This window comes from Molossus molossus, unplaced genomic scaffold, assembly GCF_014108415.1.
Source record: "Molossus molossus isolate mMolMol1 unplaced genomic scaffold, mMolMol1.p scaffold_m16_p_22, whole genome shotgun sequence".
NCBI lineage: Eukaryota > Metazoa > Chordata > Mammalia > Chiroptera > Molossidae > Molossus > Molossus molossus.
Window position 1 is genome coordinate 11,051,766 of NW_023425358.1, and position 27,765 is coordinate 11,079,530.

Here is a 27,765-nt window from a genome sequence, read left to right on the forward strand (position 1 = left end):
TGCATACAGATGAGTAGGCGGCCAGTCTGAGCTGACCCACACTCATAAAAACCAACGGGGCCTCGGGCACCCTCACCCAGGACACCCAATCTCTTGGATCAAGGACTCACTCCCATCAAGGATCCAGTTGCTTTCTTGGGGACCAAGACATTGAGTGTTTGTCTCAATATTCACTCTAGCAGTCCATGAGGTAAGGGGGAAAAGTGCCTCAATGCGTCTTTGTAGAAGAAAAGGAGGTAATGCTGGTGGAAATAGAGCCCTCTTTCCCCACCTCGAATCTAAGCAGAGTGTCCATCACTTCCCGGGGTTCAAAGTGTAGTTTTAATCGCTCACTTGGTGCTCTTGATGTTCAGGTCACGTATGGATGATGAGCTGTGGGCTTCATCCTGCCTTCCCTCGGCCATTTCACAGCGCTGAGCTGAAGGGCCATGAAAGGTTCTGGTCTCCTCGTGCCCGGTACCAGGCTCTGCTCTTCTGGGTGGTAGACAGGTGTGTAGAGCTTCTGTGTCTGATGGCATCTTCCAATGCTCCATTGCTGCAAGACCTTGTATAATAGCAGCACCTCTCTCCAGCCTTTTCCATCGTTAAGGTAGAAGATATAGATGCCAGTGAGGTCTAGCATGGAAAAGCCTTAAGACACACCTGGGTGAAAGGTGTTAGTAAGGCATTTAACTTACTGTCATCAAAATGCCTTTCCTTCATGTAATGTGGTGTTGCATGGTTCCCAGGGAGTGCATTCGGGTTTGTCAACATTGTTCAGCTCCCTGAATCCCTCTGTGCTCCTGAGCTCTGCTTTGTACGTCAAGAGGGAGCAGGCACGGAGCCCCCTTCTCCAAACATTGCTGTAGATTCTGGTACGGTCATTCCAAAGAAGTCTGTCTATTGCAATTGGCGAGCTCAAGGGGAAAATGTGAAGTTTTTTGTTTTCTTTTTTTCCCTTTAGTGGGGCATACAAAATGGAGTGAAACATAATGACTGTGATAAGGAGGCCGTGGTAGATGAGGAGTGAGCCAGCCTGGCAGTGGGGGCCCTTCAGTCATGAGCCCACTTGGATTGTCTTATGCTACCTTCTTCTGTGAAAATGCAGTCACACTAGGTCAACTCAGTTTTCCCAAGAAGGATGGGGTAGGGGGATCTGGGAAGGGATGAGCTATCAGCAGAGCTTTGATTTGGTGTATGAGTGTGTGTGTGTGGGGGGGGGGAGGGGGTTGAGGGAGTGCAGAGCTGAACTTGCAAAGAAGCACAGTGAGTGAATCTCTAGTGAATTGTTCTCGGAGCTTTTGTTGGTGGCATTTGGTTTCTCTCTAGTTTTTGAAAATATGTGATGCGCTGTGACTGGCAAGCATGCTCTGCTCTGCAGAGCTGAGACTCAGGGTTTCTCATGCACGTCCGTCTCCTTTTCTCAGCGATTCATTCTCCTTTGCTGCGTTGCAAGTCTACCCTGGACCTTTTCGCAGCTCGGTGGTTTCCCAAGGGTTCCGCTCTGGCTCCAGCGCTTTGCTTTGTCCCCGTCCTGTGGCCTCCGTGGGTCGCAGGGTTTCTAACTCCTCAGAGTTCTCTCGGGACTGCTCATGTGTCTCAGCAGCTTGATTCTGAGTTTGACCCAACTTTCACTCCTCCTGGTTTTACCATGTACGGTGCTAATGATGACTATTGTCTTTCTTCTTTCATTAGTGCCCTTCTCATTAATGCTCTTATTCTATATACAGGCCTTTTCCTTTTGACAAACTTACAATGTGCACCCACTGTGTTTGGGACCTGCGCTAGGTCCTGGGGGTTCTCCTGGAGCTTGGAGCTGAGGGGGTGTGTCCATGGAAACAGGCTCCGAGGCCATGATGAGCAGGACAGCAGGAGGCCTGCAATGCAGCCGTGATAGCATTGTGGACATCCGACGTGGCCCACAGAGCACCTCATGGAAGTGTGATCCTGAACTCTTGAAATAGGCAGGATGGGGTCTGGCAGGGGCAGGAGGAAGGGCATTTCAGAACAAGCAAAGGGCATTTACAAAAATACGAAGACACGAGAGTATGACGTACACAAGGAACGCCAAGCCGTCACGGCTAGGGGTGGGTGGCACGGGGAGGGGTGAGGAAAGATGGGACAAGAGGAGCTGCAGAGCGAGGCCACCTGATGAAGGACCTTGTGTGCAACGCTAAGGGGGTTGGGCAGTGTCTTGATGGTAGTGGGAAACCATGTAAGGTCCTATTTTTAAAAGGTTGTTTTGTGTGCAAATGACAAGGCAGACCATTGCTGGGGAAGCTGGGTAGGAGGTTGCCAAGACGCAGAACACACAGGATCTAGTGGCGGACTGGCTGCTGGGACAAAGTGTTCTCTGAAGGAAGAGCCCGAGAGCTGACTGATCTCATTCAGGAAACTTCTCCGAAGTCCAAGTGATGAACACATTTTGAACGGAAAAGAGTGTTTTCTTTACATTAACTCCCACCCCCATATCCACCAGGGCCTCTTGGCCACAGCGATGAGTTGATGGCCCCCAGATGTTACGGGAGCCGGGGCCTGTGTGGGGCAGCCGGCTGGCTTTCAGCTGCGGGGACTCGGGAGGAGCGTTTGCAGCACAGGGCGCATGCATCTCTGCCCCCTGAGTGCCCATGTCTCAGATGAGGCCGAGGGGCTCCGGTCTCGGTACCCACACGGGCAGAAAGTGGCAGAGCTGGGCGCAGACTTGCCTCTGTCGGACTCCCGTGCCCTCCACGCATCCCTCCTCCTTCCCCTCGGCAGGTGTGGGAAGACATCTTAAAATATGAAGTGAGGTCACGCAGTTCAGAATCTCTGGCGAGATCAGCACTTTGGGGTTTAATTCCTGACCGAGTCCAGACGGGCCGCGTGGGTGCCTGCAGCCCTCTGCACGGCCCAGGAGAAGGAGCCGGAATCCGCCGTGTGCGTCCCGCTCCTCACCACTCGCGCGTTTATTGGCACAAAAAGCAAACTTTGCCCAATAACTACCCGAGGAGAGGTGACTACAGTCACTTGTTTGAACGACTTCTGTTTGCCACCTTCTCTTTCCCCACTTCCGTTGGGCACTTTCGAAAGTGGGGGTGATGGTCAGCGTGAGAAGGGGGGGAGGGAAAGCCGAGGCCACCATCTGCACACGCTCTGGGGTCACGAAGACCAGTCCGATTTTACGGGTTGAGAAGAGAAAGTACAGGTGACCGAGTGTAGAGACGAAAAGGAGAAGGCCCGAGACTTGCCCAGGCTGCTGTCTCCTGGAATAGTCACGATTCACGAATGACGTCAGCTCTGCTCTAGAGGCAAGGGGTGGGCTTGATTATGTAGTTCATAATCTTCCCGAGAAAGCAGTGTGGAAGTTGGGAAAACAGAACAGAATGCAAACAAATACCTTCCACACACAGAAAAAGAAGGGAAAATTAGAGTGGAGATATATAAGAGAGAGAGATGCCTAGAAAAATAAGCCATAAACAAAATACAGCCTTAAAGTCAAAGGGGTAACTGGAGCTTGTTCCCTGCTCGGATGGGATGATCCTAAGCATCCTCACTGGGTTTATTACGGAGCGTGAATGCTGCCGTCCTGGCCATTGCCTGTGGGAATCCGTGAGCAAACACGGGGCGCGATGCCCAGACACATGAAGCTCCCTGGTTCTGTTTGAAGAAGAGGAGAGAGAAACCGAGAACAATGCAGACAACGGGCCACCTCGAGACTACTGGGAATCCAAAGATGCTACACCTCCGGCAGTTGCTTCCCAAAAACTCTTACAAAGGGCTCTAGCCCTGGCCGGTCTGGCTCAGTGGTTGGAGCGTCGGCCTGCGGACCAGAGAGTCCCGGGTTTGGTTCCTGCTAAGGGCATGTACCAAAAACAAAAACAAAAACAAAACCGCAAAGGGCTCTAGCTGTTAATATAAAACCCGATCCAGCATCAGCCCATTAAAAAACGGAAATTAGTTTTAAGCAATCATTCTAAGGGCTTATCAAATCCAGCTCAACCATTGCACAGGTGGAGAAACTGAGGCCCAGATGAGTGCAATGACTTGCTCAAAGTCCCCAGGAAAAATATAAACCTGAATTCACCCAGCGTCACTTAGAATCAATCATTTTCTCACTCAAAAAAGCCTGTTATTTTCCTAAATTCGTTCCCCAGTGTGCAACAGACTCTGTGTGTGTGTGTGTGTGTGTGTGTGTGTGTGTCTGCCCCATGCTGCATCCTGCAGTTATCAAGCCTTGTAAACTTTGCATTTACATTCCAGTTGGACTCATGTCACCCACCTCTGCTTCTAAAAGAAGATGCTTTTTGAATGCTCTGTGAAAGTACAAGCCTCAAACTTCCATTCTTTTACATTTTCCCAACGTCCTTGACCCTCCCTCTCTTCCAACTGCACAAACACCAATATTTCTTGGCTTGGATTCAGGAATTGTGTCTACCAGGGTGTATCAACATGCCACATGTCCCCAGGGAGCAGATTTAAATGTGCAACACAACACAGTTGAAAGCAACAGGTTAATACGGCCTCTGCAGTTAGAACAACCAACGCTCTCTCAGGTGACTGCCCCTAGGGGAAGACTCATGCTTCGCTGCCCTTGATTAAATTCTTGGGAGCTTTCTGGCTCTATCCAGACCTGCCATTTGTCCTTGAAGAGTTCGACAGAACTGGGAAACTAGGAGTAACTGTTGTTAGCTCCTTACAGGAAAAGACTCCCTGAAACTTGGCCCCTGGGAGGCCGAGCCCAGTGATTCCCGTCCTGTGCTAGCAGGTGCATTGGGCCACCGCAGGGCCCCGTGCTCCGATGCTGCAGTAAGGTGGGCCGCTGATGAATATGCAGCGTACAGAGGGCTCGACCGGGATTCAGAGATAAATCACAGGGATGGTCAGGGGGTCACTTAGAAAGCCTGCAGGGAAGACCAGGCTGTGCTCAAGTGTGAAGACACAGTTTCCACCCCACAGAAGTTTCCATCTCACTGAGAGGACAGGCTTGGGTGACAGGTACATCCTACCTGATGGGTGTCTCTGACCCAGCCTGCTTCTCGGGAGCCCCCGTGGGACAGGGTGGCTGAGGAGAGAAGGCCCCCCAACCACTCCTTCCCTTTAGCTGGACAGGACAAGGGGCTCTGAGAGAGCGAAGGCTTACCTTGGACCAGGTCTGCGGACCTTTGTCCAGACGCCCTGCGTGAGCGCCCCAGGTCTCCCTCCGCAGCCAGGCGGACGCTCGCCACCACCCAGACTCGGTGGACGGCGAAGCCTGCTGGGAGGGGAGCGGAGAAGTGGACAGAACTGTGGACAGGATTTGGACTTTATTCCCCTTCCTGTTAATACACACGTCCCTTTGGCTGGTGTTTTGCAGCCTATGGTGGCTTTTCACAGACCAAGATGCTTCTTTCAGTGTCTTGTGGCCCTGAGGGAAGGGGTGGGCAGAGAGGGGATGTGGCCCAGCCCAGGCTGGCCTTGGAGCAACCTGACTGGGGAGATCTGAGAAGTGGGCCAGTTCCTCCTGCAGTCTGACCGCAGGGACAGCAAAGTGAACTGGGAAACAGGTCATTTGAGATCGACCGAGGGTCGTGAGCCAAAATTGCTTTCAAACGTCGGAAGGGACTGGCTTTCTCATAGCTACTGAAGACAGAGGACAGTAGAATCTAACCTGAGCATAAGGGTCTGGGCAGGGAGAAGCTGGGTCTGCGGGGGTGCTGAGAGGCAGGGGGTGACAGAGCTACTGGGCCACGTTCTCTGCAGAGACAGGGAACCTGCGTCCATCTCTCTGGAAGGTGGTTGAGGGCACTGGCCTGCAGGCAGGGCATGGCGTGGTGCCCTCGGAAGTCTTTCCCCACCCCGGGTCCTGGAAGGGCTTAGCCTGAGCCCCTCACTCCTGGTCTTGTGTTCTTGTGCCACAAGGGGAGGTGGGGGGGTTCCCAGTGACCCCACTCTCTCTAAAGCTCAAAGGAGCAGAGATATTGTGAAGGACACTCCGTTTAAGCTCAGTCCCAGGACAGCCACTGCTGGCTAGCTGTCCTGGCTAAGCCTTTCTCCAGGCTGCCTTGCAGGTTCTTTCTGTCTGAGGCCCCAGAGACCCCAGGGTACCGTGAACCCCAGGCAGCCAGTAGGCAAGGCTTTCCCCTCCCCCCTCCCGGCCCTGCCCCCTGTTTGCCCTGGGGCTCTAAGCTCTTGCCTCCTCACCCCTGCAGTCTCCTGTGCTGTTCTAAAGGCTCCAGCCCGCTTCTCTACAGGAGCAATCGGACGACCCCACCCCACCCCTTCCGGCCACCTGCATCCACCCTCCGTCCCCAGGAACAATCTGAGTGAGCCTGCCTCAGGAACAGGCCTCTGCAGTCCCCTCGTGGCACTTCAGCCAGAAAGGGGCTGTGGGAGGCTCCTGTCTTTGCCTGGTGGCGGGGTGAGGGCCCCCAGGGACTCTGTCAGCCGTGCAGTCACCGTGGTGATCGGAGGCCAGATGCGGAGCCTCTGCGAGGGCTTGCCTGTGACCGGCGATGAGATGCGGGCAGGACAGTGACCAAGGAGGCTGGTTTTGCCTGACACGGTCGACTCTCCCTGCCCCAGCGTTAGCAGAAATAACCCAGACCTTGTGCATAGCATGTTTTTGCTTTTCAAACGATTCTAGGCAGGCCCCAGAGAGGGATATGCCTGCACCAGGGGAGGGGCTGTGACGGGCTGGGGCCATGCACTGGTCAGTGGAGAGCCGGCCAGCAGGCTGTTAGACTGGAGGCAGAGTCTGAGCTTGTCCCCAGCCGGCCTGAGAACCTGTCCTCTCTCATCTTGGCATTGCTACCCACACCATCTTTGGCACCCAGTGCCCTTCTCCCTACTGATATTTTTCAAGGTCACCCTAGTTACTGTGGCTTTCTTAGCCCTTATCACAATCTATAATTACCATGTTTATTTGGTTCCTTTTTTATCATCTGTCTAGCTTTGTCCATTTCCCTGAAATCAGTCTTGTTAATGCCGTGTCCCCAGCTCCTAGCACAGAGCCCAGCATGCGGCAGACTCTCAGTAAATACTTATTGATGGAAAGACAGCAAGGAAAGGAAGAAAGAAGCAGAACTGGGGGCCTGTCCCTTCCCTCAGCCTTACCGCTTCTCCTCCCCTCCCTTAGACCGGAGTTCACCCATCCACAGGCCCGAATCCTTAGAGCCTCGTGGATGAAGGACCCAGGATCGCTTGGGTTCCCGTCCCAGCTGTGCCTCATAGAAGGTTTTTCATCTCTCTAAGCCTCAGTTCCCTCCCTTGTAAACAGAGATCATCATATTTACTTCGTGGGATCGCCATAAGGATTAACTGAAAGTCAGCAAAGCCCCTACCAGAGTATCTGGCACAGGGCAGACATTCAATGTCTGCTCCTTTTCCCCTGCAGGTATTTCAGCCCTTCCGCCCCAACCCCGTAAAGCAAAATCCCAAACCCTGCTGCGTGCCTGCGACCCCTGGTGACAGGCGGGCTTGGCGGGTGTCAGCACCTTCAGAGACCACAGCGCCAGCTTCCATCTGTCCAGAGCAAGTCACTTGGCAAGGGGTTCATTTCATGAGTTCCTTCCAGCAATTACACTGAGGCGGACACGCCTGGTACCAGATGTGTGCACTCTCACTGTCCAGCTCTGTGAACTCGGGTCAGTAACGTGGCTGCGCTGGTCTAGGTTTCCTCCTCTGTACACTGCGAGTAACAGTGACGTTGTCTCCGTCACTGAGCGCCCGAAACACAGTAAGATTCACAGATGTTATCGTTGATCCACGGGTTGGGAAAAAGCACTCTCAGGCTAACTTCCCTCAAGAAAATTCTGTGGAACGTTCATGAACGGCCAGTTACTTTTATACACCGTGTCTCTTTTCATCTTCAAATAACGGGGACAGATACACGCCCCTCCCACTCTTCACTCGTCCATCGAGCACTCATTCATCCATTCACTCATTCATTGATTCACTGGTTCATCCATTCACTCATTCACCCATTCACTCGTCCATCCATTCACTCGTCCATCCATTCACTCGTCCATCGATCACTCGTCCATCGATTCACTCGTTCAACTCAGGGTGACTGGGCGGGTCAGCCACTTGCGCTCTTAGCCCAGCTGACCGTCAGTAAAATAAGGCGGCGTGCGCTCTCTGCCTCTTCCAGTTCAGGGCCCACCACCGCACTGCGTACTTCCATGCAGAGTGGGGTTCTCTGGTTACTTCCTCTGGTCATAGTGGCCGTGGGTCCTGCCTCGTCTCCAGCTGCTCTCTGTGGGCCCCCCACCCCGACACGGGGCCTCACTCGGTCTCATGCTCTGCGTGCTCTCGCTAGGAATCTATTTCACCCACACGTGCCTCGGTTTCTCCCAGCGTTGGCACGTGGTTACCTGCTTTTGCACTTTGAAAGACTGTTAAACCCTTTAGTAATTGTTATTTATTTATTTTTCTTTATTGATTTTAAAGAGAGAGGAAGAGAGGGAGAGAGATAGAAACATCGATGAAAGAGAACAGCTACCTCCTGCACGCCCCCTACTGGGGATCGAGCCCACAACCCGGGCATGTACCCTGACAGGGAATCGAACTGGCGACCTCTTGGTGCATGGGTCGACACTCAACCACTGAGCCATACCGGCCGAGCCCCTTTAATAATTATTGAGTAAAGACTGAAAATGGGTAGTTTTTTGATTATGTGAACAAGTGGTCAGAAGCACATACATTTATCAGATAGATTTGCAAACACCATATTGAAACATAAGGTGTCCCCCCAAAATGTATATACACTTTGAATAATTATAAATTCCAATGGGTTAAATCTGTAAACAGCAATAGAGCTATCAGCTTTAAGGTGTGTATACATTTTTGGGGACACCCTGTGTATGAGGTGTATGTGCCACTACAAATTGTAGAAAATCCGAGCTTAGCAAGAGGAGGGAAAACGCCCACAGACGCACGCGATACTTACAAGCCTGATGCACCCAGGAGCTTACCCGGTCCAGTTCTCAGACCATCACTGGGTGCATACTTGGTTGTTCGTTGGGTAAGCAAATAACAGACATATTCAGCTGCAACGTAAAGAGAAATAGCATCCCTCTGTCCTCCTCCCTCTTTAGAGACTGACCGAGGCCTAACGGGCACTGTTGGCTGTGAAGCGGCGGACAGATCAGACCAAGTCTGCACACTTGCGAAACCTGCAGCCAGAGGGCGGCTGGGAAGTTTTACTGAATCAAAAACTATTTGTCGGACTTCTACTGAGGATTCAGAGGAAGCCAGGGGCCGGCTGAGCTGGAGTGTACCGTCCAGCTGCAGGAAGAAGCGAACGCAGTAAACAGGTAAACGGACCCAAGATGACAGCGGGTACGAGTCGGGCGGAAGCTAAAAGGGAACGGAGTGCAGGGCTGGCAGAGGTGGGGGCACTATCTCAGACTGGATGCTGAGAGGAGGTGGTGAGGGGCTGGGCACAGGGAGACCTGGAGCAGGGCGGTCCCCAGCGAGGAACAGGAAGTGTCCAGGGCAGAAACAGCGGGGCACATTGGAGCAGCAGAGCTGGTGGAAACACAGTGAAATGGGGGAAGGGGGCCCGGCGGTGAGGCTCAGTGGTTGAGCGTGGACCCATGCACCAAGAAGTCTCCAGTTTGATTCTCGGTCAGGGCATATGCCCAGGTTGTGGGCTCGATCCCCAGTAGGGGGCGTGCAGGAGGGTCCAATCGATGTTCTCTCTCATCGATGTTTCTATCTCTCCCTTTCCCTTCCTTTCTCTCTAAATATCAATAATGAAAAAAATTTTTTTTAAGAGAAATGGGGGGAGGGGGCCTGGGACTGTGGCAGAGCCCAGGTTATATAGGGCCTCAAGGTCACAAGGGCAAGTGGGAAGCCAAGAGAGGTTTTACAGGTTGGAACCCGACTGACGTGGGCAGTGTTTGGTAGGGAGGAGAGAGGCAGCACAGAGGTCAATAAGTAGGTGGTTTCTGTCACCAAAGCAACAATCCCTATGTTATGGACAAAGGTGACAGAGCAGAGAGGGCAGATGGGTTCTGAATCTATTTGTAGAAAGAACAGACAAGATTTACTGATGGTTGAGTGTCGGGGTGCGAGAGAGAAAAGTATCAGGATTGAATCAAGGTTTTACTTGAAGTAGTGGGTGGTTGTGGCCCGTACAGAGCTGAGGACGGCCTGAATTCAACACAATAAAGATACAATCGTTGCATTAAGTGCTAAGAAGGAAAAGAAGAGGGTGCTATGAAAAAATCTGAGAGAAGACATTTCAACCCAAGACGTGCTTCCCCGGTATGCAGGGGTGGGGGCGCACCTCTCACACCTGTGAAGAGATCCTGGGACCTGAACCCCGACGCGCAGCTCTTACAGAAAGATGGTGCCAGCGTCGGTCACCAGCCCTGGGCTCCAGCTGCCCCTGGAACTGGCCGGCAGGTCATGCTGACCTCAGAGGAAATTCAATTGGTCTGGCACAATTGGATCTTTGTGGCATAATCTAATCTCATCGTTTAATGAGCAATCTTCTCTCTGATCCTCCTCGTTAATTTCTCCCTGCAGCAGATAAACAAAGATTTCTCTCTCCTGGCTTCATGTGTACCAAAAATAATCCTTCCACTTCAGCGCTGCCCAGAGCCCCTGTCTCCCACATCCCAGAGGTTCTGGTGGGAGAGCCTTCTGATGAGCCAGGGGGGACAGGGGTAAGGAGGCAGAGGATGCTTTCCAAGGCCTGGCATCTGCCCAGGCAGGACTATATGCCCTTCCCTGCATTTCCTCTGCCGCTCAGGAAGGCACTTCCGAGGTGTCCTTGGGTCTGGTGGGAACGCCAGATGCCTGCTCAAATCCAGACCTTAGAATTAAAATCATTCCCCAAATGCCAACTCATCCTTTGGCTGTCTCTCCATCCGGGCTCCTCAGCCCTGCTAAGCAAGAAAGGACGCTGGCCACCTGAGGTTTCCCTGTGCTGGATGAGCCTCTGGTGGGTGTCCTCACTCCTCAGGGCTGGGAAGCAGGCATTCTGATCTCGTTTTCCATCGTGATGGGCAACAGTCGGGTTCAGGGAAACAAAGCTGGCCAGTGGAAGGAGTTGAGTGCAAAGCCAGGTCTCTATCACTTCATGGCCTACCCCATCTTGACCCTCAGGACACCTGTGAAGCCCCAGCTCTGCTCTGCCAACCCCGCCGCCGGCCTTTGCTGGTGATGTTCTCTGGTCAGTGCTGCCCACAGCGCGGACCTCACCCCCCAGTGCTCGGGAGCCAGCCTTCTAGTCGGTGCTCAGGCCAACGGTCCGGGTCTTCACAATTCCTGGCGGTCTTCCTTCTTTCTTCTCTTCTTCATAAGGCTTCCTGCAGCCCAAGAGGGGCCACGCCTCAGGGATGGGGGACAAACCCACCGCTGAAAATGGGTACAGTTATTGGGTGTATGGAAAGACAAAAAGAACATTTAGGTCTGGGCAGAGCAGTGAGTCAGATACATCCCCCCTCCACCCCAACCCCCATTCCCCACCCCCGTCCCCCAGAGGCAAACAAACAACTTACAGTGCACTCCAGGGTCTTTATTGCTTCATTAGCTTTTCCTTGTGACTTTTATTTTATTCTGTTTTCCAGGTTCGGCGATTACACTGGGAAATTGGCTCCATAGAGACGCAGGCGGTCGGCTCAGACGCGCACCAGCCAGGGCAGAGCTGGGACCACGTGCTGAAGGCCAGGCCCTGGGGCGCCTGCGCACACTTCCAGGTAGATGAGCTGCTTCCTCTGGGAGGAACTCGCTCGCAGAGGGACAGGGCTCCGCTTTCCTTTCTGCCCCCAAACCATTCGCTCTTTGCGATGCTCGGTAAGATCCGGGTCTGGTCGCGATGGTGTGCCATCACACAGTCGTTCTAACTTAGATCAATCCAGGTGAGGCTTTTTGTAAAAGGTGGGCAACTGCAAACAGAGATGAGGTGGCTTGCTCTGGACAGTGACCCCTGTTCAGGAAGCCCCCAAGACCTGCCTTTGACAAGGACCAGCCTCTGGGAACACACAGTGGGTGGTTTTCTTTCATCCCCTGAGAGGCCCTGACTGTGGACTCCACACAGCCCCCTGCCCAGCAGTTACCTATGCAAGCAGTCCTGACCTGTCGGCCATGCTTCCTGTCCCCCATTGCTCCACTTTGTGTGGGACAGAGGGGGGGTGACGGGGGGAAGGCGGGCACCGGGCTGTCTGACATGGTCCTAGGGACTCTGGCTTACCTTCAGGTGCTGCGGACACTCCAGAGAGGTCTGTTTAAATACGAATTGGATGATTAATGTCACTGGCCCCAGGAATAGAGCAAGGGCTATAGGCAAGGAACAAAATGCTAGAAAAAATAAAAATTAAAACCTGTACTGAGGGGAGGAGAGAGAGCGAAACTGAGCTCCCAGGAGAGGATGAGCGAAGATGGGAGGTCTTGGGAGGCCGAGTCTGGGGTTCAGCAGGGTGGTCCGAGGCCAGGTGAACTCCCCCCTGCCCCACCTCTGGGCATCTCATCATATAGCCCCTGAGCCTATGGGCCTGCCATGCTTTGGGGAACTGCTGACTTGGCTCCCAAGCACACGGCTTTAGCCGGCCCTGGGTGGTGTGAGGGGTGAGTGGGCGGAGCTGAGATGGGGCTTCGCCCTGGAGCTGGGAGCTCAGTCATGGAGTGCGTGGTCCTCACTCCGATGGAGCTCTGTGAGGGTGGGTGGGTGGGAAGGTCCACGCTCTGCTCACTGGCTCCACCCCGGCACCACCTGGACAGGTGCGGAAGAATTTCTCCCATGGATGCTGAGAAAGAGATGTGTTTCCATATGCTAGCAAAGCTTCTGTTTAAGAGTGAGGATAAGAGCCCTGGCCGGTTTGGCTCAGTGGTTAGAGCGTCGGCCTGCGGTCCTGAGAGACCCAGGTTCGGTTCCCGCTAAGGGCATGTACCTCGGTTGCAGTTTGTCCCCGGCCCTGGTCAGTCGTGCGGGTGGCAGCCACTCGATGTGTTCCTTTCACGTCGATGTTTCTCTCTCTCTCTCCCTTCCTCTCTCTCCCTCCCACTCTACCTGAACAAAAAATGGAAAAATGTCCTCGGTTGAGGATAAAAAAAAAAAAGAGTGAGGATAAGAAAAGAAGAAAAAAAAAATGCTTTCTGTACACCCCAGGCTTTTGTGACCAAGAAAACAATTTTGATGGTGGTACCTAGAATCACAGTGGCCTCTTGCTACAGGAGGGAGGTGCCCAGTTCAGCTGAGGCCCCAACGAGGGCCTCGGGTTGTGCTTCTGCCTGGTGCTGGAGGAAGAAATAGAAAGAGAGGAGGAGGAAATGAATAGTGAGGAATGAAGAGGGATGAGGCTGCGAGGGAGAGTTAGCTGACCCCCTTCTATGCAACAGATAACTTTACACGTATATTTTTTTCCGTACCAGCTTTATTGAGGTATAATTCCCACGTCATACAATCTACCCATGTAAATGCACAATACTGACTTTTTAGTATATTCACAAAGTTGCACAATCATCATCACAATCAATATTAGAATATTTGCATCACCTAGAAAAGAAACATCCATACCCATTGGCAGTCATTCCGGATGTGGCTCCTTCCCCCATACGTTGGCAACTACCAATTTACCTTTCTTTCTTTGTAGATTTGCCTATTACAGATATTTGTACTAATGGGATAATACACTATCCGGCTTCTTGCACTTAGCACAATGTTTTCAAGGTCTTCCATGTTGAGCATGACTCAGTACTCCCCTTTTCATGGCCAAATAATATTCCATTGTATCTATATGCCACATTTGATTTCTTGGCTTATCAGTTGATTGACATTTGGGTTGTTTCCACTTCTTGGCTATCACTGTATGAATGAATGATGCTGCTATAGACATTTGTGTCTAAGTTTTTGCGTGACCATGTGCATTTTCCATTTAATCCTCATCACAAATAGGCCTTATAATCACCTATTTATTATGAAACACTGCAGCTCAGAGAGGCTGAGTCACGTTTCTGAGACAGAAGAGCTTCTTTGGATTTGACGATGACAGAGGGAGAACGAGGGGAAATGAAGCGGAATGTAACCGCACCTGTGCCAGGCCATTACGCACAGCACGGAGTGAAAAGAAACGAAAGGAATGGAGAACGTGCGTCAGCGGGCCTGCGGTCGGCTCCACTGGCCTTCTCTCGGGGGCTGGGTCTCAGCGGAGGCCTGCATGGGCCCTGCCCTGGTGCGGCTCTGAGGTCCGGGGGGTGCCCCTCGTCCGGCTCAGTCTCCTCGTTTCATTGCAGACAAGGGAACTGGTAAAGAGCAGCTAAGACAGCTGCTGGAGGAGCTGGCCAGCCGTGCGGGGAGCCCGGCCAGAAGTCTGCAACTGTGCCCCATTCGGAGAGGGCATCCCGGGTGAGCTCTGCCCGGTGACAAGAAGTGCCCCTTATAAGAGGAATCCAGTTGGGGCCCAAGGGTGGCTCTGCGGCGGGGAGCAACAGGGTCACCGAGACTCCTGGCTCCGCTGCCCTCTGCCTCCAGGGCTTTCTCAGAAAGCCGTTGGACATGGGAGAGTGGGTGACGTGCCGCCCCATTAATGCAACTGTGACGGCTCGGCAGAACCCAAGCCAAAGCTGGTAATCATTGACCCTCAGAAGCTCCCCAGGGCAGAGCAACAGAACCAGCAGGAACACGGGCTCGCCAGCTGACCCACCGCCCGTGCTTTATGCCTGAGACTTGCCCTTCTCGGGTCTTTCTGGGAGCATGATCCTACTGCAGCCCGGGCGCAGAGCAGCCCAGAATTCCGGGCACTGCAGAGAGTGATGTGTTTGGATCTGTCGTTCAATGCACGGCTGGAACTTGAAGGAGAAATCAGAACTGGAGGTGGTATTACGGAAGGTGTTACTTGCTCACTCTCCCTGTACAAGCATTGTCCAAACCCTTTCTGCCCATCTGTAAGTTAGAAGTGAATGTTCCCATCTTCCAGATAAACAAATGGGCTCAGCGAGAGGTTATATAGCACCCAGTTAGAGCTAGTGATTGGCTGACTCCAGATTCGACCCCCACGTACCCACTTCTTCACTCCTGGCAGGCCACCTGAGGCCGCTGTGACAAGGACACTTCAAACATAAGCTAGAATGTGGGGCTGACCAGAGGGTATCAGAACCCCTCCAAACGCATGAATCTGGTGTTCTGTGCGTATACTTTGCACATCTACCAAAGCTGGGCTACCCTGTCACAGCTGTGGGTACTACATCGTGAACCCGAGTTCCTCAATGCCTACTTTAAGGCATCAGCTCAATTATTCCCCGACTTTGTAAGTTGCCAAGGTCTAAGGTTCTATATGCTTTCTTAAAAACAAGTGTACTTATTGCAGACACACAGGAAAAAGTGTACCCAGGATCCTTCAGTCCACATGGAATTCATTCCTTTCTGGGCTGAAAAAACTGAGTTGATGTAATAACAACCCAAACCACAGAGAACTAGAAGGGTCATACTAATACCAGGATCTCTGCACACATAATAAATACAGCTTCCTGTAAGGATTTAAATTCTTAAACTCCAGTGCCATTTGAGATGGGTGGTTCAATAGATGAGATTTCAGAATCGTTTCATTACAGATGTGTCCAGTTTTCAGAAAAAACAAACTCTTCCCCCAACACGCATACTTGAAGCAAGTGAGAGGATAATGATTTTATTTGCAAAAATTATTCTTACTTTATAAAAGGATTCCATTAACTGTCTAACATCCTAATGTAAGATGACTTCCTCTGCACAAGCAATTTCTGTTGACATGCCAATATATGAGAACACTATACACTGTTTGCAGTATAAGATTATATATCTAGACACATGCAATGATATTTTCAATGCAATGGAGTTGTTTGTAAGTATTAATGAGAACAAAGGCAATGAGGTTAGAAGAACCTTTGGATCATTGTGTTAACTTAAGTTGCAGTCATAGTTGATCAGAAACTAGAACTCACCAGTTAAGATAGTGGCGCTCAGGAGGTCTGGCCCGAGTGAACATAAAGGTCCGGGAACTTGAGTTAAAGTCAGAATCCACTGGAGACAGAACTCACCTTTTAAAGAATGCTTTCTACATGGATGGGTCCATTTGTTCCTGGACTGAAATATCCCCCAGGATTCTCTAGGGACCTGTCCTCTCCCTCCAGAGAGTAACCACATTTGTTGTGTCACCCAATCTGAGTCCTGACCAAGGCGATTTGGCAATTTCCAAGCCCAGGAAGGGGCATTCCAAACCCAGCAGCTGCTGTTGGCCATGTCAAGTTGCACTCATACACGGAGCTTTGAGCATCATCTCCTGCGCCTCTCCACGCAAAGGCAAGTGGCTTGATGTTCACGTGGATTTCCCAGTAAACAAGCCAGTGACCTTAGGAGGCTACAAAGAAGCCAGATAAAGGTTAGGTGATGAGGAGCCCAAGGCCACAAGACCACTTAGGCAAAGTGTCCGTGACCCACTTTTCTGTGAGTGCTCAGAGACCAAGTCCCACCGTTGGAGAGTGGTGGTAGCCTCCCTTACCCTCTCCACAGCCCCTTCTGCAAAGCAAGCACGTTGGGACATTCACATCTTACTGCCTTTACTTCTTTATTTTACAAATATTTATTGAGCATCAACTCTGTGCCCTGAGCGAGGTGGGCACTGGAGAAGGAGCAGTGGAGGAGAAGGGTGGGGCCGCTTCCCCAGACCAGAGCAAAAGTAAGTTTATACACTACAAATCCCTGTAAATACTGCAAAGAAACAGTACAATACAATATTGTAGGAGGGGAAGAAACTTGACTTAAATGGGGAAGGGAGTTTCTCTTTGAGAAACTGACATTTAAGTTTCTTTCTGAGAAATGACATTTAAGTTGAAACCAAGAAGTCAGCCTGGCGGAGAGACTCGAGGGCCAGGAGTTTGCAGCAGGGGAAGTAGCATGTGAGGCAGGCTCAGAAAGGTTGAACCACTTGCCCAAGTTTCTGTTGTTGGTATGAAGCGGGGCTGGGCCAATGAGCATCCTCTCATCTCTGTAGCCCCAGTCTGTTGCCTAGGCTTGACCTTGGCTCTTAATGAATATTGCCGAGTGGACTGACTCCAGGCCAGGATGCTTTGTCCTCTGCTATGGCCGCAAGTTTTCAGGGTTCAGTAGATGCACCTCATCCACCGCAGGGAAGCTCCCCATCATCCCACACTAGCCATCACCATCACTTCGGTCTGTGGAAGATGCAGTAACTGTACCGTACATACCTATAGATGCCTCCAATGGAGGATGGCGTTCCCAGCCCTTCAGACCATTGCCTGCAATGAGCTCAAGCCCGGATGGTCTCTAGAAGCTTCCAAAGCAAGCACGGTGCTCAACAGAACAACATCTTTAGCTGCCCCTCAGTTGCTTCCTAATTACTTGAGCATCACCATTTGTGAACTCTGCCTGGCATCGGGAGGCCCTTCTCATGCCATCAGGGCCTGTGACCTTCTCCTCCAACATGCACCCTTGGATCTAATCCAGTTGATTCTGTGTCCTCTCGATGGGGTCCTCACCCTTCTATATACTAGCCCCTCCCCCCCCCGGTGCTTTTGCTCATGCTCTTCATTTGCTATGGAAACCTGTCTACGCTCCACTAATCTAGACCTTCTCTCTCCTTTCAGGTTCAGTATCTAAAAGAGGTCTGGTCTTTTGTTGGTTCTTGTCCTCTATGTGATCTCTCTATTGAGGAAGGAAATATTTGGAAAGTCACCATTCCTGGTGCATAGTAAGTAGGTTCTGAGTAAATGTTTGCCTTCCCTCTGCATTGTTTGTTAACTATTTTGAGTATGCCATAGGGCTTAAAAGCAAGAGCTTCTCAGGACGATTTTGTTTCTTCTAGATCTTTTGCTCTTTTGGCTTCCTCCTTTGTGACCTTCTGAAAATTGCTGAACTTCTCTGAATCTCAGTCCCCCACCTCCTAGGGTTACTGTGAGAATTAAATATGTCAACGCATGTAAGAGATTCTGCACTTGTGTTTGGCCCACACTAGAGGGTTTCAGGGCTGGGTCATTTCACAGCTCCAGGGGATACCATTTGCACTGTGCTCTAGGGGGCGCTGTTCGCACAGAATGGACCGGTCTCCTGCAGCTGGGAGCCCGGCACTGAAGCTCTCTGTGGCTGCGTTCATGGCCGTTTCACACACTCCAGAGGCTTTTATCAGCCACGGTCTTTCTCTTCATTCACACTGAGCTGTGTGTCTTCACTTCTGCCTTCTCTTACCCTAACCCGAGCTCAGCCTGATGCAGAACTCCTGAAGAATTTACCAGAGAAGAGAAGAATTCTTAGGAAGTCTCTAGACTAGAGGCCAAGCAGCTCCAACTCTGAGTTTCTCTTGGCGTCTAGGGCTCTCAAACTTGCTGCCCCACCCCAAGGACATGTTGTTCTCTCTTGAAAACTCTCAATCAGGCAGAAATGAAGTCTCCCTTTTTGGTCCTTGTTTGCATAGCTGAGACACGGTAGCATTTCCGAAATATTTTTAGAAACAATGATAAAAAACAATAAGAAAACAATAAGTGTCAGCTTCTAAGGCATAGGTTTCTGACTCCACAGCAAATGCGTGCTGCCTTCAGAGGCTGGTAAGACTCTGCAGACGCCTAGCTCAAGCCCAGCTTCACTAGCTCCCAGGCTGGCTGGACTGGTGGGGACATCATACCTCCTGATTCTTCCTGTTGGGATTCAGTACAGGGGCCCGGAAGAGATACAGGGCTCTGTGGTGAGAGTACACTTATCTCAGGATGACCAAGGACCCTGGTAACAATTAGCTAGATGGAATTTAAGACCTGAACTTGAAAATTTTAACTCATTTTAATGACTTTTTGTATTTAAATTTGGTTGTTTCCTTGATTCTTTGCATCCTGATACAAAAGCAAATGTATGTACAAAGTATGTGTGTGCCTGTGCATGTGCTTGTGTGTGTGTCTTCTGGAAATAATAGAATGAAATTGGTTCTCACCAACTGGCTTGTAAAATGGCTCTGAGGACCCATGGGAACTTCCCTGAGAGAGTGTGAGAAAGGCCTGAAATAGGATTTGGGCTGGTTTTAGGTGACTTGGGGAACATTTAAGGAAGCAATACTTTGCTCTGGGTTAGATGTCAGGAAGTAGGGGTAATTCTATGATTATATTAATACAGCTCATCATCTAAGAGGAGAGAAGACTGGTATGAAGCCATAGCCATTCATGTTAAAGACACGCTGGTCCACTCATTATAGCCAGGATGGGGAATACGTGTTTGTTTTTGTGGTTTGGACAATGTTCATGTTTTGCCTGTGTTCAGACATGATTACGGAGTGGCCTTGTCTGATGTTGCTATTTTGTAAAACTGTTCAACTGGAGAACACCAAGACCTAGCTGGGGGTGCCAGTCAGCTCCCTGATGCCAGGGCTGCTTTTCTTCCTTTCAGTGGGCATATGTACGTTATCAGTGATGGCACCAAGTTCTAGTCAGTGTCTGTGTAGGAGAGCGAAGCTTTGCCCCGGGTACCATGCCTCTGTTCAGCCTTGCCAACGATAATTCTCTCCCTCTCTCCTTATCTCTCCAAGACAAGGCTACTGCCCTGATTAGAGACAAATCATTTATAAAAACACATTTGCCGTTCCCAGGTCTTCTGTTCCACATTGGGAAGATGGGCTCTGATGCCGGTGTGGTTCATAGACGCTGATGCATGATCAGAACCTTGGTCACTCCCTCGTAGAAGTCTTTCCTTCCCTGGGCTGTCTGTCACCTCCAACACAGCCCACTTGACTCTGCATACTGGATGCTAAATAGCCTGAGCCCGTGACTCCTGGTTAAACTGCTCCCCAAGCTTCATTCTCTGAATTAATAATAACAATCGCTATTATTTTTTGCATAATTACTGTGTTTTAGGAATGCTATGTATGGAATTGCATTTAAAACATACTGCAACCTGCGAAAATATTATAGCCACTTCTCAGGTGAGGACATGGAAGCTCAGCAAGGCGAAGTGGCTTGATCAGTTCACCTGGCCCTTACGGGACAGGACTGGGGTTCAAATCCATGCCTGTGCCTCCGTACGCTGCCGTTCCTTCCACTCGGCCACACTGCTTTAGGTTATGACTGTGCTGTGAGCACCCCAGACCAAGTCTCCCTGTAATGCACACCTCCGTGTGTACTCAGACAATGCTGCCGAACACGGTGTGCCTTGGGAGAGCACCGGCACCCGTACTCCTTGAGAATCCCCGGCTCATGTTTCCAAGCTCGCCTCTCCGGTCAGAGCCAGGTGCCCAGGAAGGCCTGTGTGGCCTTCCCACCCTGGACACAGCAGACTGAGGCCTCACAGGGGAGGAGGCCTGTGTAGACACTCACCCCACGGTTGGGATATTCCTAAAGTGATTCCCCAATCTAGCCTGGAAGAGTCCTGAGGTTCAGGTGCCCCTTTCCATGCCCACGAGGCCAGGAAAAATTGTTCCCCCTGGCCTTGCCGAGTTCTATTTAAGAACCTATGCTGACCCCAAGTGAGCTGCCTGATAGTACTAAAGACATCAGAAATAACTTCTCCTGGAATTACCGAACGAAGGGAAATGATACTTTCTGCCCAATAGGTTCCAGATATGAAAAGGGTGTTTGGGGAGCTAGATGACTTGAAGCTTCTTGGGGCTTTGAGGGTTTGCAAATCTAGCTGGGTGGCTATCATCCTCCAACAGCTTGAGACCGTTTTCATAGAAAACAGGAAGTCCTCTCAGTCAGGTGCACTTGTTTGAGCTACCAGCAAAGTTGGGTTGAAGAGTATCAGCTTGACACCTGGCCAACTGTTGGGTGTCCCCTTTGGTGGTGATTTAAAACCCTGTTCTCAACTCTGTCCTGCAGCTATTGAATCACTTAACGTGGGAGCAACTTGAGATCAGGGACTGGTACCTCTTCGGTTTCCTAGCCTAGTACCAGGTACACGCTAGAGATGTTGAATAGAGTGTTTGTTCAATTATATTGGTGAAGAAGGCAGAGACCATGTGCTGTACATAGTCCCACCCCATCCCTTGTGGTGGTTAGGTCCTCAAGAAATGTTTGTTGATTCAATTGGCTGTTCTGAAACAGAGCAGTCGGTTTTCATGGAAACTTGAATTTCTTCTCCACTACCAAGGCAAAGGGACGACAGAAGTCATTTTACTTCTGCTATCGGGCCCCATACTCATAGTTATACCTCTAACCTACAGTCTTGGCTCTCAGAACTGTCCCGAAAGGCACTGAGGCTGTGTATGAGCTTTGAGAAGTTTGACTAAAAGGCAGGTCACAACAAGTGTGTTTCCATGTTTATGGGGAAATGACAGCCTTTATAACACTAAAGAAGAGATAACAGAAGCAATGTGTCTGCCTTCCTCTCCGTCTATAGTGGCTGCTGAGCATGCTGGGCTCAGCAGGAAGCAGTGTGGTAAGTACTGTAGGAAACCCCAAACTCACAATGGCACATTCTCACAAGGAAGCCTGCAAAAGCACCGCGTCTGGACTGGTTTTTCTTTTTATCCTCACCCGAGGACATTTTTTTTTGCACTGATCTTCAGATAGAGTGGGAAAAAGAGAGGGAGGAAGAGACAGAGAAACATTGATGTGAGAGAGACGCATCGCATCCGCACGACCCCAACTGGGGCAGAGGTCAAACTGCAACCGAGGTACATGCCCTCAGTGGGAACTGAACCCAGGAATCTCTGGTCCACGGGCCGACACTCTAATTGCTGAGCCAAACTGGCCAGGGCAAGAGTGTGTTTTTATGGAGAAAAGGACATTCAGGAGGAAAATGTGTTTGTTTTCAACCATCTGAAGGGCTGTTAAATGGAAGAGACTTCAGAACATCAACCTATTTAGAACATCCACGAGATGTCTCTGAAGCCGAGGTAGACCAACGTTCTCTACCAGTTTCTCCTCCAGGTCTGCAACAGAATGACCCCCCGAGACGGACCAGGTGCTGAGTGCCTGGCCCTTGCTTGCCAAGGCCCCACACTGTTGTCTGTCCCCCACACTCGTGTCTGCTCCTCCACGCTGTCTTCCTTGCCGCTGCCCGGGTCGCCTCTAAAACAGCTCCGTGGGGAGCCGAGGAGGGACAGCAAACTCATGCATTTAAGCAGACATCGATGAACTTATTTATGTTCAGTCAACACATATTTATGGACTTCCTATTAAGTGTGTCTGTGATATCTCAGGCCCTGGCCTGGAAGGCACGTCTCTGCCCCTGGCTGCGGTGCTCCCCAGAGCACCCCCACTGTTTCCTATCCTGGCTGGCCTAACACAGAAGGGTTTTCAGCTCATTTCCATCTCCCACCCCCACACGAGAGTGGAAGCTTCGTCTCGGTGACGAGGACTGTGTCCATTGGTAAACACCTGCTTCCCCGGCATGTCGCGTACCAACATATGTGCTGGATAATAATAGACAAGTACCTTAATGGACACACAAAGGCGATGGGATTTTCGCCAGTGGAGGTGCTACACAGGACATGGATGCCCATCTAACAGAGATCTTTTAGAAAAGATGCTCCTGGGGTGATTATCCAAACCAGGCTGGTTGCAATTGCCGACTTTCGGGGCTCACTTCCCTATTCGACTGTGAGCCCCCTGAGAACAGGAACGAAGTCCTATTTGTCTCTGAAATCCTACCTAATAAGCATACACTCGGTGTCTGGGAAGCTTACAAAACATTCATTTTCTGAGAATGGACTGTTTACAGAACGATAACGCTGAATTCTTGAATCATTCACTTGCTTTGCCGGGCCACTCAGAATACCTTGGTAAATATTAGCTAATATATAGCCCTTTGCTTGCCATTAAGATTTACTGATTTCAACAGAAAGTAACCTAAAAACTATGTGTGTTACATAACCTGGACACCAAGGCCAATCTCGAATCACCCAGTTTAAAGAATGCATATTGGCTCTGTTGTCTGTGGTTGGGTTAAACGCCTCTGTCCCAGCGAGGCGGGCCATGTGCTGGGTGGAACGCATCTGCAGTGTCAATGACAGGTCTGGTCAGAGAGTGAATTTATCTGCAGTCTTGCTTTCTCTAGATAGATTCTTCGCACTCTTGGGATAAACCAAGCAACAGTGCATGTGAAAAGTACCTTCCGTAAATACCAGATTTCATCAAAGAAATCCAACAACAATGAAGGTTGCTTTTAAATGTCTGTTGCTTACATCACAGAGATTAACACGGTATCTTGTTTCTTCCTGGTGTGGCCTTCCTTTCATCTTACAAATATGTACTTAACCACGTCTGCGTTTCCACCAGTCTTCGTGCACACTTGGAGATCTCGTATCTCGGTGTGTGTCAGGGCCTGGGCCCGGAGACTGATGAGAACTAATTGTTTCTGGTGAAAGTCATCAGGCGGGACCCCGGAGAAACATCAGGAGAGCCGCAGAGCGTGGCGGGGAGAGGAGAGACGTTCTGGAACACAACAGGCTGCTCGGCCGGTGGTTTGTCATGTCTTAGCATGACGGTATTCAAGCCATGCGAGGTTGGAAAAGATAAAATACATACCCTGGCTGGGGCTCGGTCTGAGAACAAACAATTGCCTTGGTTTAAACCACACAACCCCACTATCCAATGAAGTGTTTTCAAGCTAATACAAATTAGCATCAGTCCACTGACCAAAGTCTAAAATATATTAAGCCGAGAGAAATCAGCTTGCATACAGAGGCCAACTCCCAACACCACTTCCTTGCTTTCCCTGCCATGGATGCTTCAGGTCCAAGTATGTTCAGCCGACTGGTAAGTGCAATCTTTCCGGGGAAAGCATTGTACGCTGGTTGCTTTTGTCTCAGCTCTTTGTAAGGCCAGGAAGATTTTATTTTATTAGTAAGATAGTCATGGGGTACTTATTCAGCAATAGTCTTTATCTTCAAAAGTAAAATGAATTTAAGAAAGACTGGTGGAGGAGCGTGGTAGGAAAAAAACAACACCTCAGAAGTTGGAATGTGAGGACCCATCTCTGGGCAAAGAGCATGTGGATTCGGCGGGTAAGGGTTGGCTTTAGAATGTATTATTTCACGTGAGGGCCGCTCTGTGAATAGCTTGTTAAACAGTATGAGCTTCCATGAACCTGAGAAAGGTAGAGAGTCCCGGTGAATGTAAGCAAGGTGAGAGGGTGTGTGTGCAGAGAAAGGGGAGACAGTGGGAAGAGGAGCCTATGTCTTCCTCCATGAGTCCAACTTGGGACCGCCACCTGACACTCAGGGACTTGAGGGCAATAAGGGCTGGGTGGGATGAGGGCAGGCGCTGCTGTTTGCTCTCCTAGTAGCATTTTTGCTTTAACATATTTAGAGCCTTGTGCTCAAGACCTCAAATCCCCAGCTGTGTTTTTCTCTTCACCACGTCTACTAGGTGTTGCCTTCTTGTGTTTTCACCTGGTTTAAGACCATGAGCAAGACGCTGCTGATTATCAATTTTGTTTAAAATTTATCACTAAGTGGGTTTCGCTTCCCAGTTTGTATGAATAAACACATTTTTGAAGGGGGATTTTGAAATCTATTTTTGAAATGTATTTGCATTTAATTCAAAATACCACGAGGCCATTGCCAACCATGGGGAGCACCTCAGAGTGGGGGTGTGCACACCTAAGGAAGGGGTAGTCCTGTTCATGACCCCTCGGTTTCCTCGTGAGCTGTTTAAGGGAAAATCCTTCCCTTTTTTGCTGTAGAATGGAAGTCAAAATAACGTCATCAATAAGAGACCATCGATCAGGTAGCATTTGAAGAGCTTCATTCATTCACTGGACTATTTCATTTATGCTTTTTAAATAAATACTGTTACATAGACTGTGTTGGAGCTGGGAACGAGGAGCGAATGAGCACGGTCCTACCCTCACAGAGCCCCCAGTCCTTCCGCTTGGGAGCAGGGAAGGAGTGTGACACATCGACAGTGACCACCGTTCTGCTTTTGGGGGAATCGTGGCATAACATGAAGAGAGAGTAGAGACTAGCTCGTAGATGCGCTGGAAAAACTTCTGAGATTACATGGTGGGACCTGACTAACTGTATTGAGGAACTTTGTCCTAGGCAGTGTCGAGCATTAAAGCAAAGAGGAAGTTGATTAGTACCTGTCTTAAAATGCTTCATGGAAATTTAGCTTTAGAAAAGAAAAGTTCATAACTGAGATGCAGTCGGGTAGAGAGTCCTCTGGACGGACAGCAGGGAACCTCACGGTCTCCTTGTCGTCCTGCCATGCATTGGGTACCTGACTTTGGATGTGCCATTGAAATGTTCTGAGTATCTGTTTCTTCATTTAATAAATGAGAGAACTGAACTGAATCATGATTTTTCTTCATATGTAAGTACTGATAGCAGTACACAAGGTGGTTTAGGTAGTACATTTGATGAGCTGTTTTTTTAATCCTCACCCGAGGATATTTTTTCTATTTATCTTCAGATAGAGAGGGTGAGAGGGAGGGAGAGAGAGAAACATCGATGTGAGAAACACACATCGAGTGATTGCCTCCTGCACGACCCCAAACAGGGCTGGGGACAAACCACAACTGAGGTACGTGCCCTTGACTGGAATCAAACCCGTGACTCATCGGTCCACAGACCGATGCTCTAACCGCTGAGCCAAACCAGCCAGGGCGATGAGCTGTTTGTTTTTTTTTTATAGTTATTTATTTTTATAGTTACAAAAAATGTAAATAGTGCACCAAGCTTCTGTTTTCACAATATTTTTACTTAACATACTGCTAAATTAATTTTTTAAAGGAGTACTTCTTTAAAGAATAATATCAAAAAATCATAGTCCAGGTCATAATGGTTATCACAAATATTTTTAAGGTGGTATGCGGTCAAGGTCAGGAATCCTCTTAGGTTCCTTTCATTTCTATCTCATTGGAATTCTTTTTTCTCTTATATTGAAACAATATGGCCTTCTGGTGGGAAGTTGCTATTGAAAATAGTATTGTGGTATCCAGAGTAAATGTGTCAGCTTGCCTAAATGGTCAGTTGGAATGTCTTTTCATACATAAGTGACTCTTTATATGCGTCACCTACATCACTGCTGCTGTAAATCCAAGTTTGTTTTTTGTTTTTCTCTGATGTGTTTTCAGATCAAGGTGTTGACAGAAAGAATGTTCAAACACCTTCGGAAATGGTTTGTCACTCACTTTTTTGGGCATCATCGGCGAAGAGCAAGGCTGGTTTCCAAAGATGGGAGGTGCAACATCGAGTTTGGCAATGTGGAGGCACAAACGAGGTTTATCTTCTTTGTGGACATCTGGACAACTGTACTTGACCTCAAATGGAGATACAAGATGACCATCTTCATCACAGCCTTCTTGGGGAGCTGGTTCCTCTTCGGTCTCCTGTGGTACGCCGTCGCCTATATTCACAAAGATCTCCCTGAGTTCCATCCGTCTGTCAACCACACCCCTTGTGTGGATAATATTAATGGTTTGACCTCAGCTTTCCTGTTTTCTCTGGAAACGCAAGTGACGATTGGCTATGGATTCAGGTGTGTGACAGAACAATGTGGCACGGCCATCTTTCTGCTTATCTTCCAGTCCATACTCGGAGTCATCATCAATTCTTTCATGTGTGGCGCCATCTTGGCCAAGATCTCCAGACCCAAAAAACGTGCGAAGACCATTACGTTCAGCAAGAATGCGGTGATCAGTAAGCGGGGTGGGAAGCTTTGTCTCCTAATCCGAGTGGCTAATCTTAGGAAGAGCCTCCTCATCGGCAGTCACATATATGGAAAGCTTCTAAAGACCACAGTCACTCCTGAAGGAGAGACCATTATTTTGGACCAGACCAATGTCAACTTTGTAGTTGATGCTGGAAATGAAAATTTATTCTTCATCTCCCCGCTGACAATTTACCATATCATTGACCACAACAGCCCTTTCTTTGACATGGCAGCAGAAACCCTTCCCCAGCAGGACTTTGAATTAGTGGTGTTTTTAGACGGCACAGTGGAATCAACCAGTGCTACCTGCCAAGTCCGGACATCCTATGTCCCAGAAGAGGTGCTTTGGGGCTACCGTTTTGCTCCCATAGTATCCAAGACCAAGGAAGGGAAATACCGAGTGGATTTCCACAACTTTAGCAAGACAGTGGCGGTGGATACCCCTCACTGTGCCATGTGCCTTTATAATGAGAGAGATGCGAGAGCCAAGATGAAGAGAGGCTATGACAACCCCAACTTCATTTTGTCAGAAGTCAATGAGACAGACGACACTAAAATGTAGCAGTGGCTTTTCAACACAAATAAAGCAGAATTATGAACATATGTAGCGACTAGAAGCATTATGAAGCAATCAACAATACGGAGCTATGAAAATAGACAAAAGCCTTCCTAGTCCACCAGCACAATGCCCCTGAACCCCATAACTGTGATTCTACAAGGCACATGGCTCTGCAAAGCTAGTGTTTTAGAACATGCATTGGATTTGTAGGAAGCTGGGATATAGAAGTTATGAGGACTCCTTTGGAATCTTGAACATGGTTATTTAAAATCATGCAATGTTGATAGGAAAAGACAGCATCATCAAAAGTCTCATAAGATCAAATGAGATCTTTTAAAAGTCTCCTTCAAGAAATAAGCTTTACATAGGATCAGGGGGAAAACATATTCTCATTTTGATTCTACTGATAAGAAATAAGTTGCCCTGGCCAGTTTGGCTCAGCAGTTAGAGCATCAGCCTGCAGACCAGAGAGACCCAGGTTCGGTTCCTGCTAAGGGCATGTACCTCGGTTGTAGTTTGTCCCCGACCCCAGTTGGGGTAGTGTGGGTGGCAGCCACTTGATGTGTCTCTCTCACATCGATGTTTCTCTCTCTCTTTTTCTCCCTCTCTCCCTTCTGCTCTATCTGAAGATAAATGCAAAAAGTCCTCTGGTGAGGATAAAAAAATAAGTCACTTGTATTTATTGGTTTTTTAAATTA

At 49.6% G+C, this 27,765-nt stretch overlaps 1 protein-coding gene across 2 annotated transcripts; it reads left to right on the plus strand.

Moving 5' to 3' along the window:
* Window positions 1-27,480, plus strand: KCNJ1 (potassium inwardly rectifying channel subfamily J member 1). Of its 2 annotated transcripts, none has more exons than XM_036276988.1 (2): window positions 1-190; window positions 25,931-27,480. In XM_036276988.1, the coding sequence occupies exon 2, from the start codon at window positions 25,952-25,954 to the stop codon at window positions 27,068-27,070; it is 1,119 nt and encodes a 372-aa protein (XP_036132881.1). In that variant the 5' UTR covers window positions 1-190; window positions 25,931-25,951; the 3' UTR covers window positions 27,071-27,480. The 2 variants fall into 2 exon arrangements, with proteins under 2 accessions (XP_036132881.1, XP_036132880.1); XM_036276987.1 differs by lacking the exon at window positions 1-190 and adding an exon at window positions 23,575-23,610 and having other exon boundaries at window positions 25,931-27,098.
* Window positions 27,481-27,765: the final 285 nt, after the last annotated feature.

Bases quoted from the DNA above. Each gene is read 5' to 3' on its own strand.
- KCNJ1 (XM_036276987.1), top strand. From the start codon at position 23,575: ATGGATGCTTCAGGTCCAAGTATGTTCAGCCGACTG. The intron at 23,611-25,930 runs GTAAGTGCAATC...ATGTGTTTTCAG, and splicing joins CAAGTATGTTCAGCCGACTG to ATCAAGGTGTTGACAGAAAG.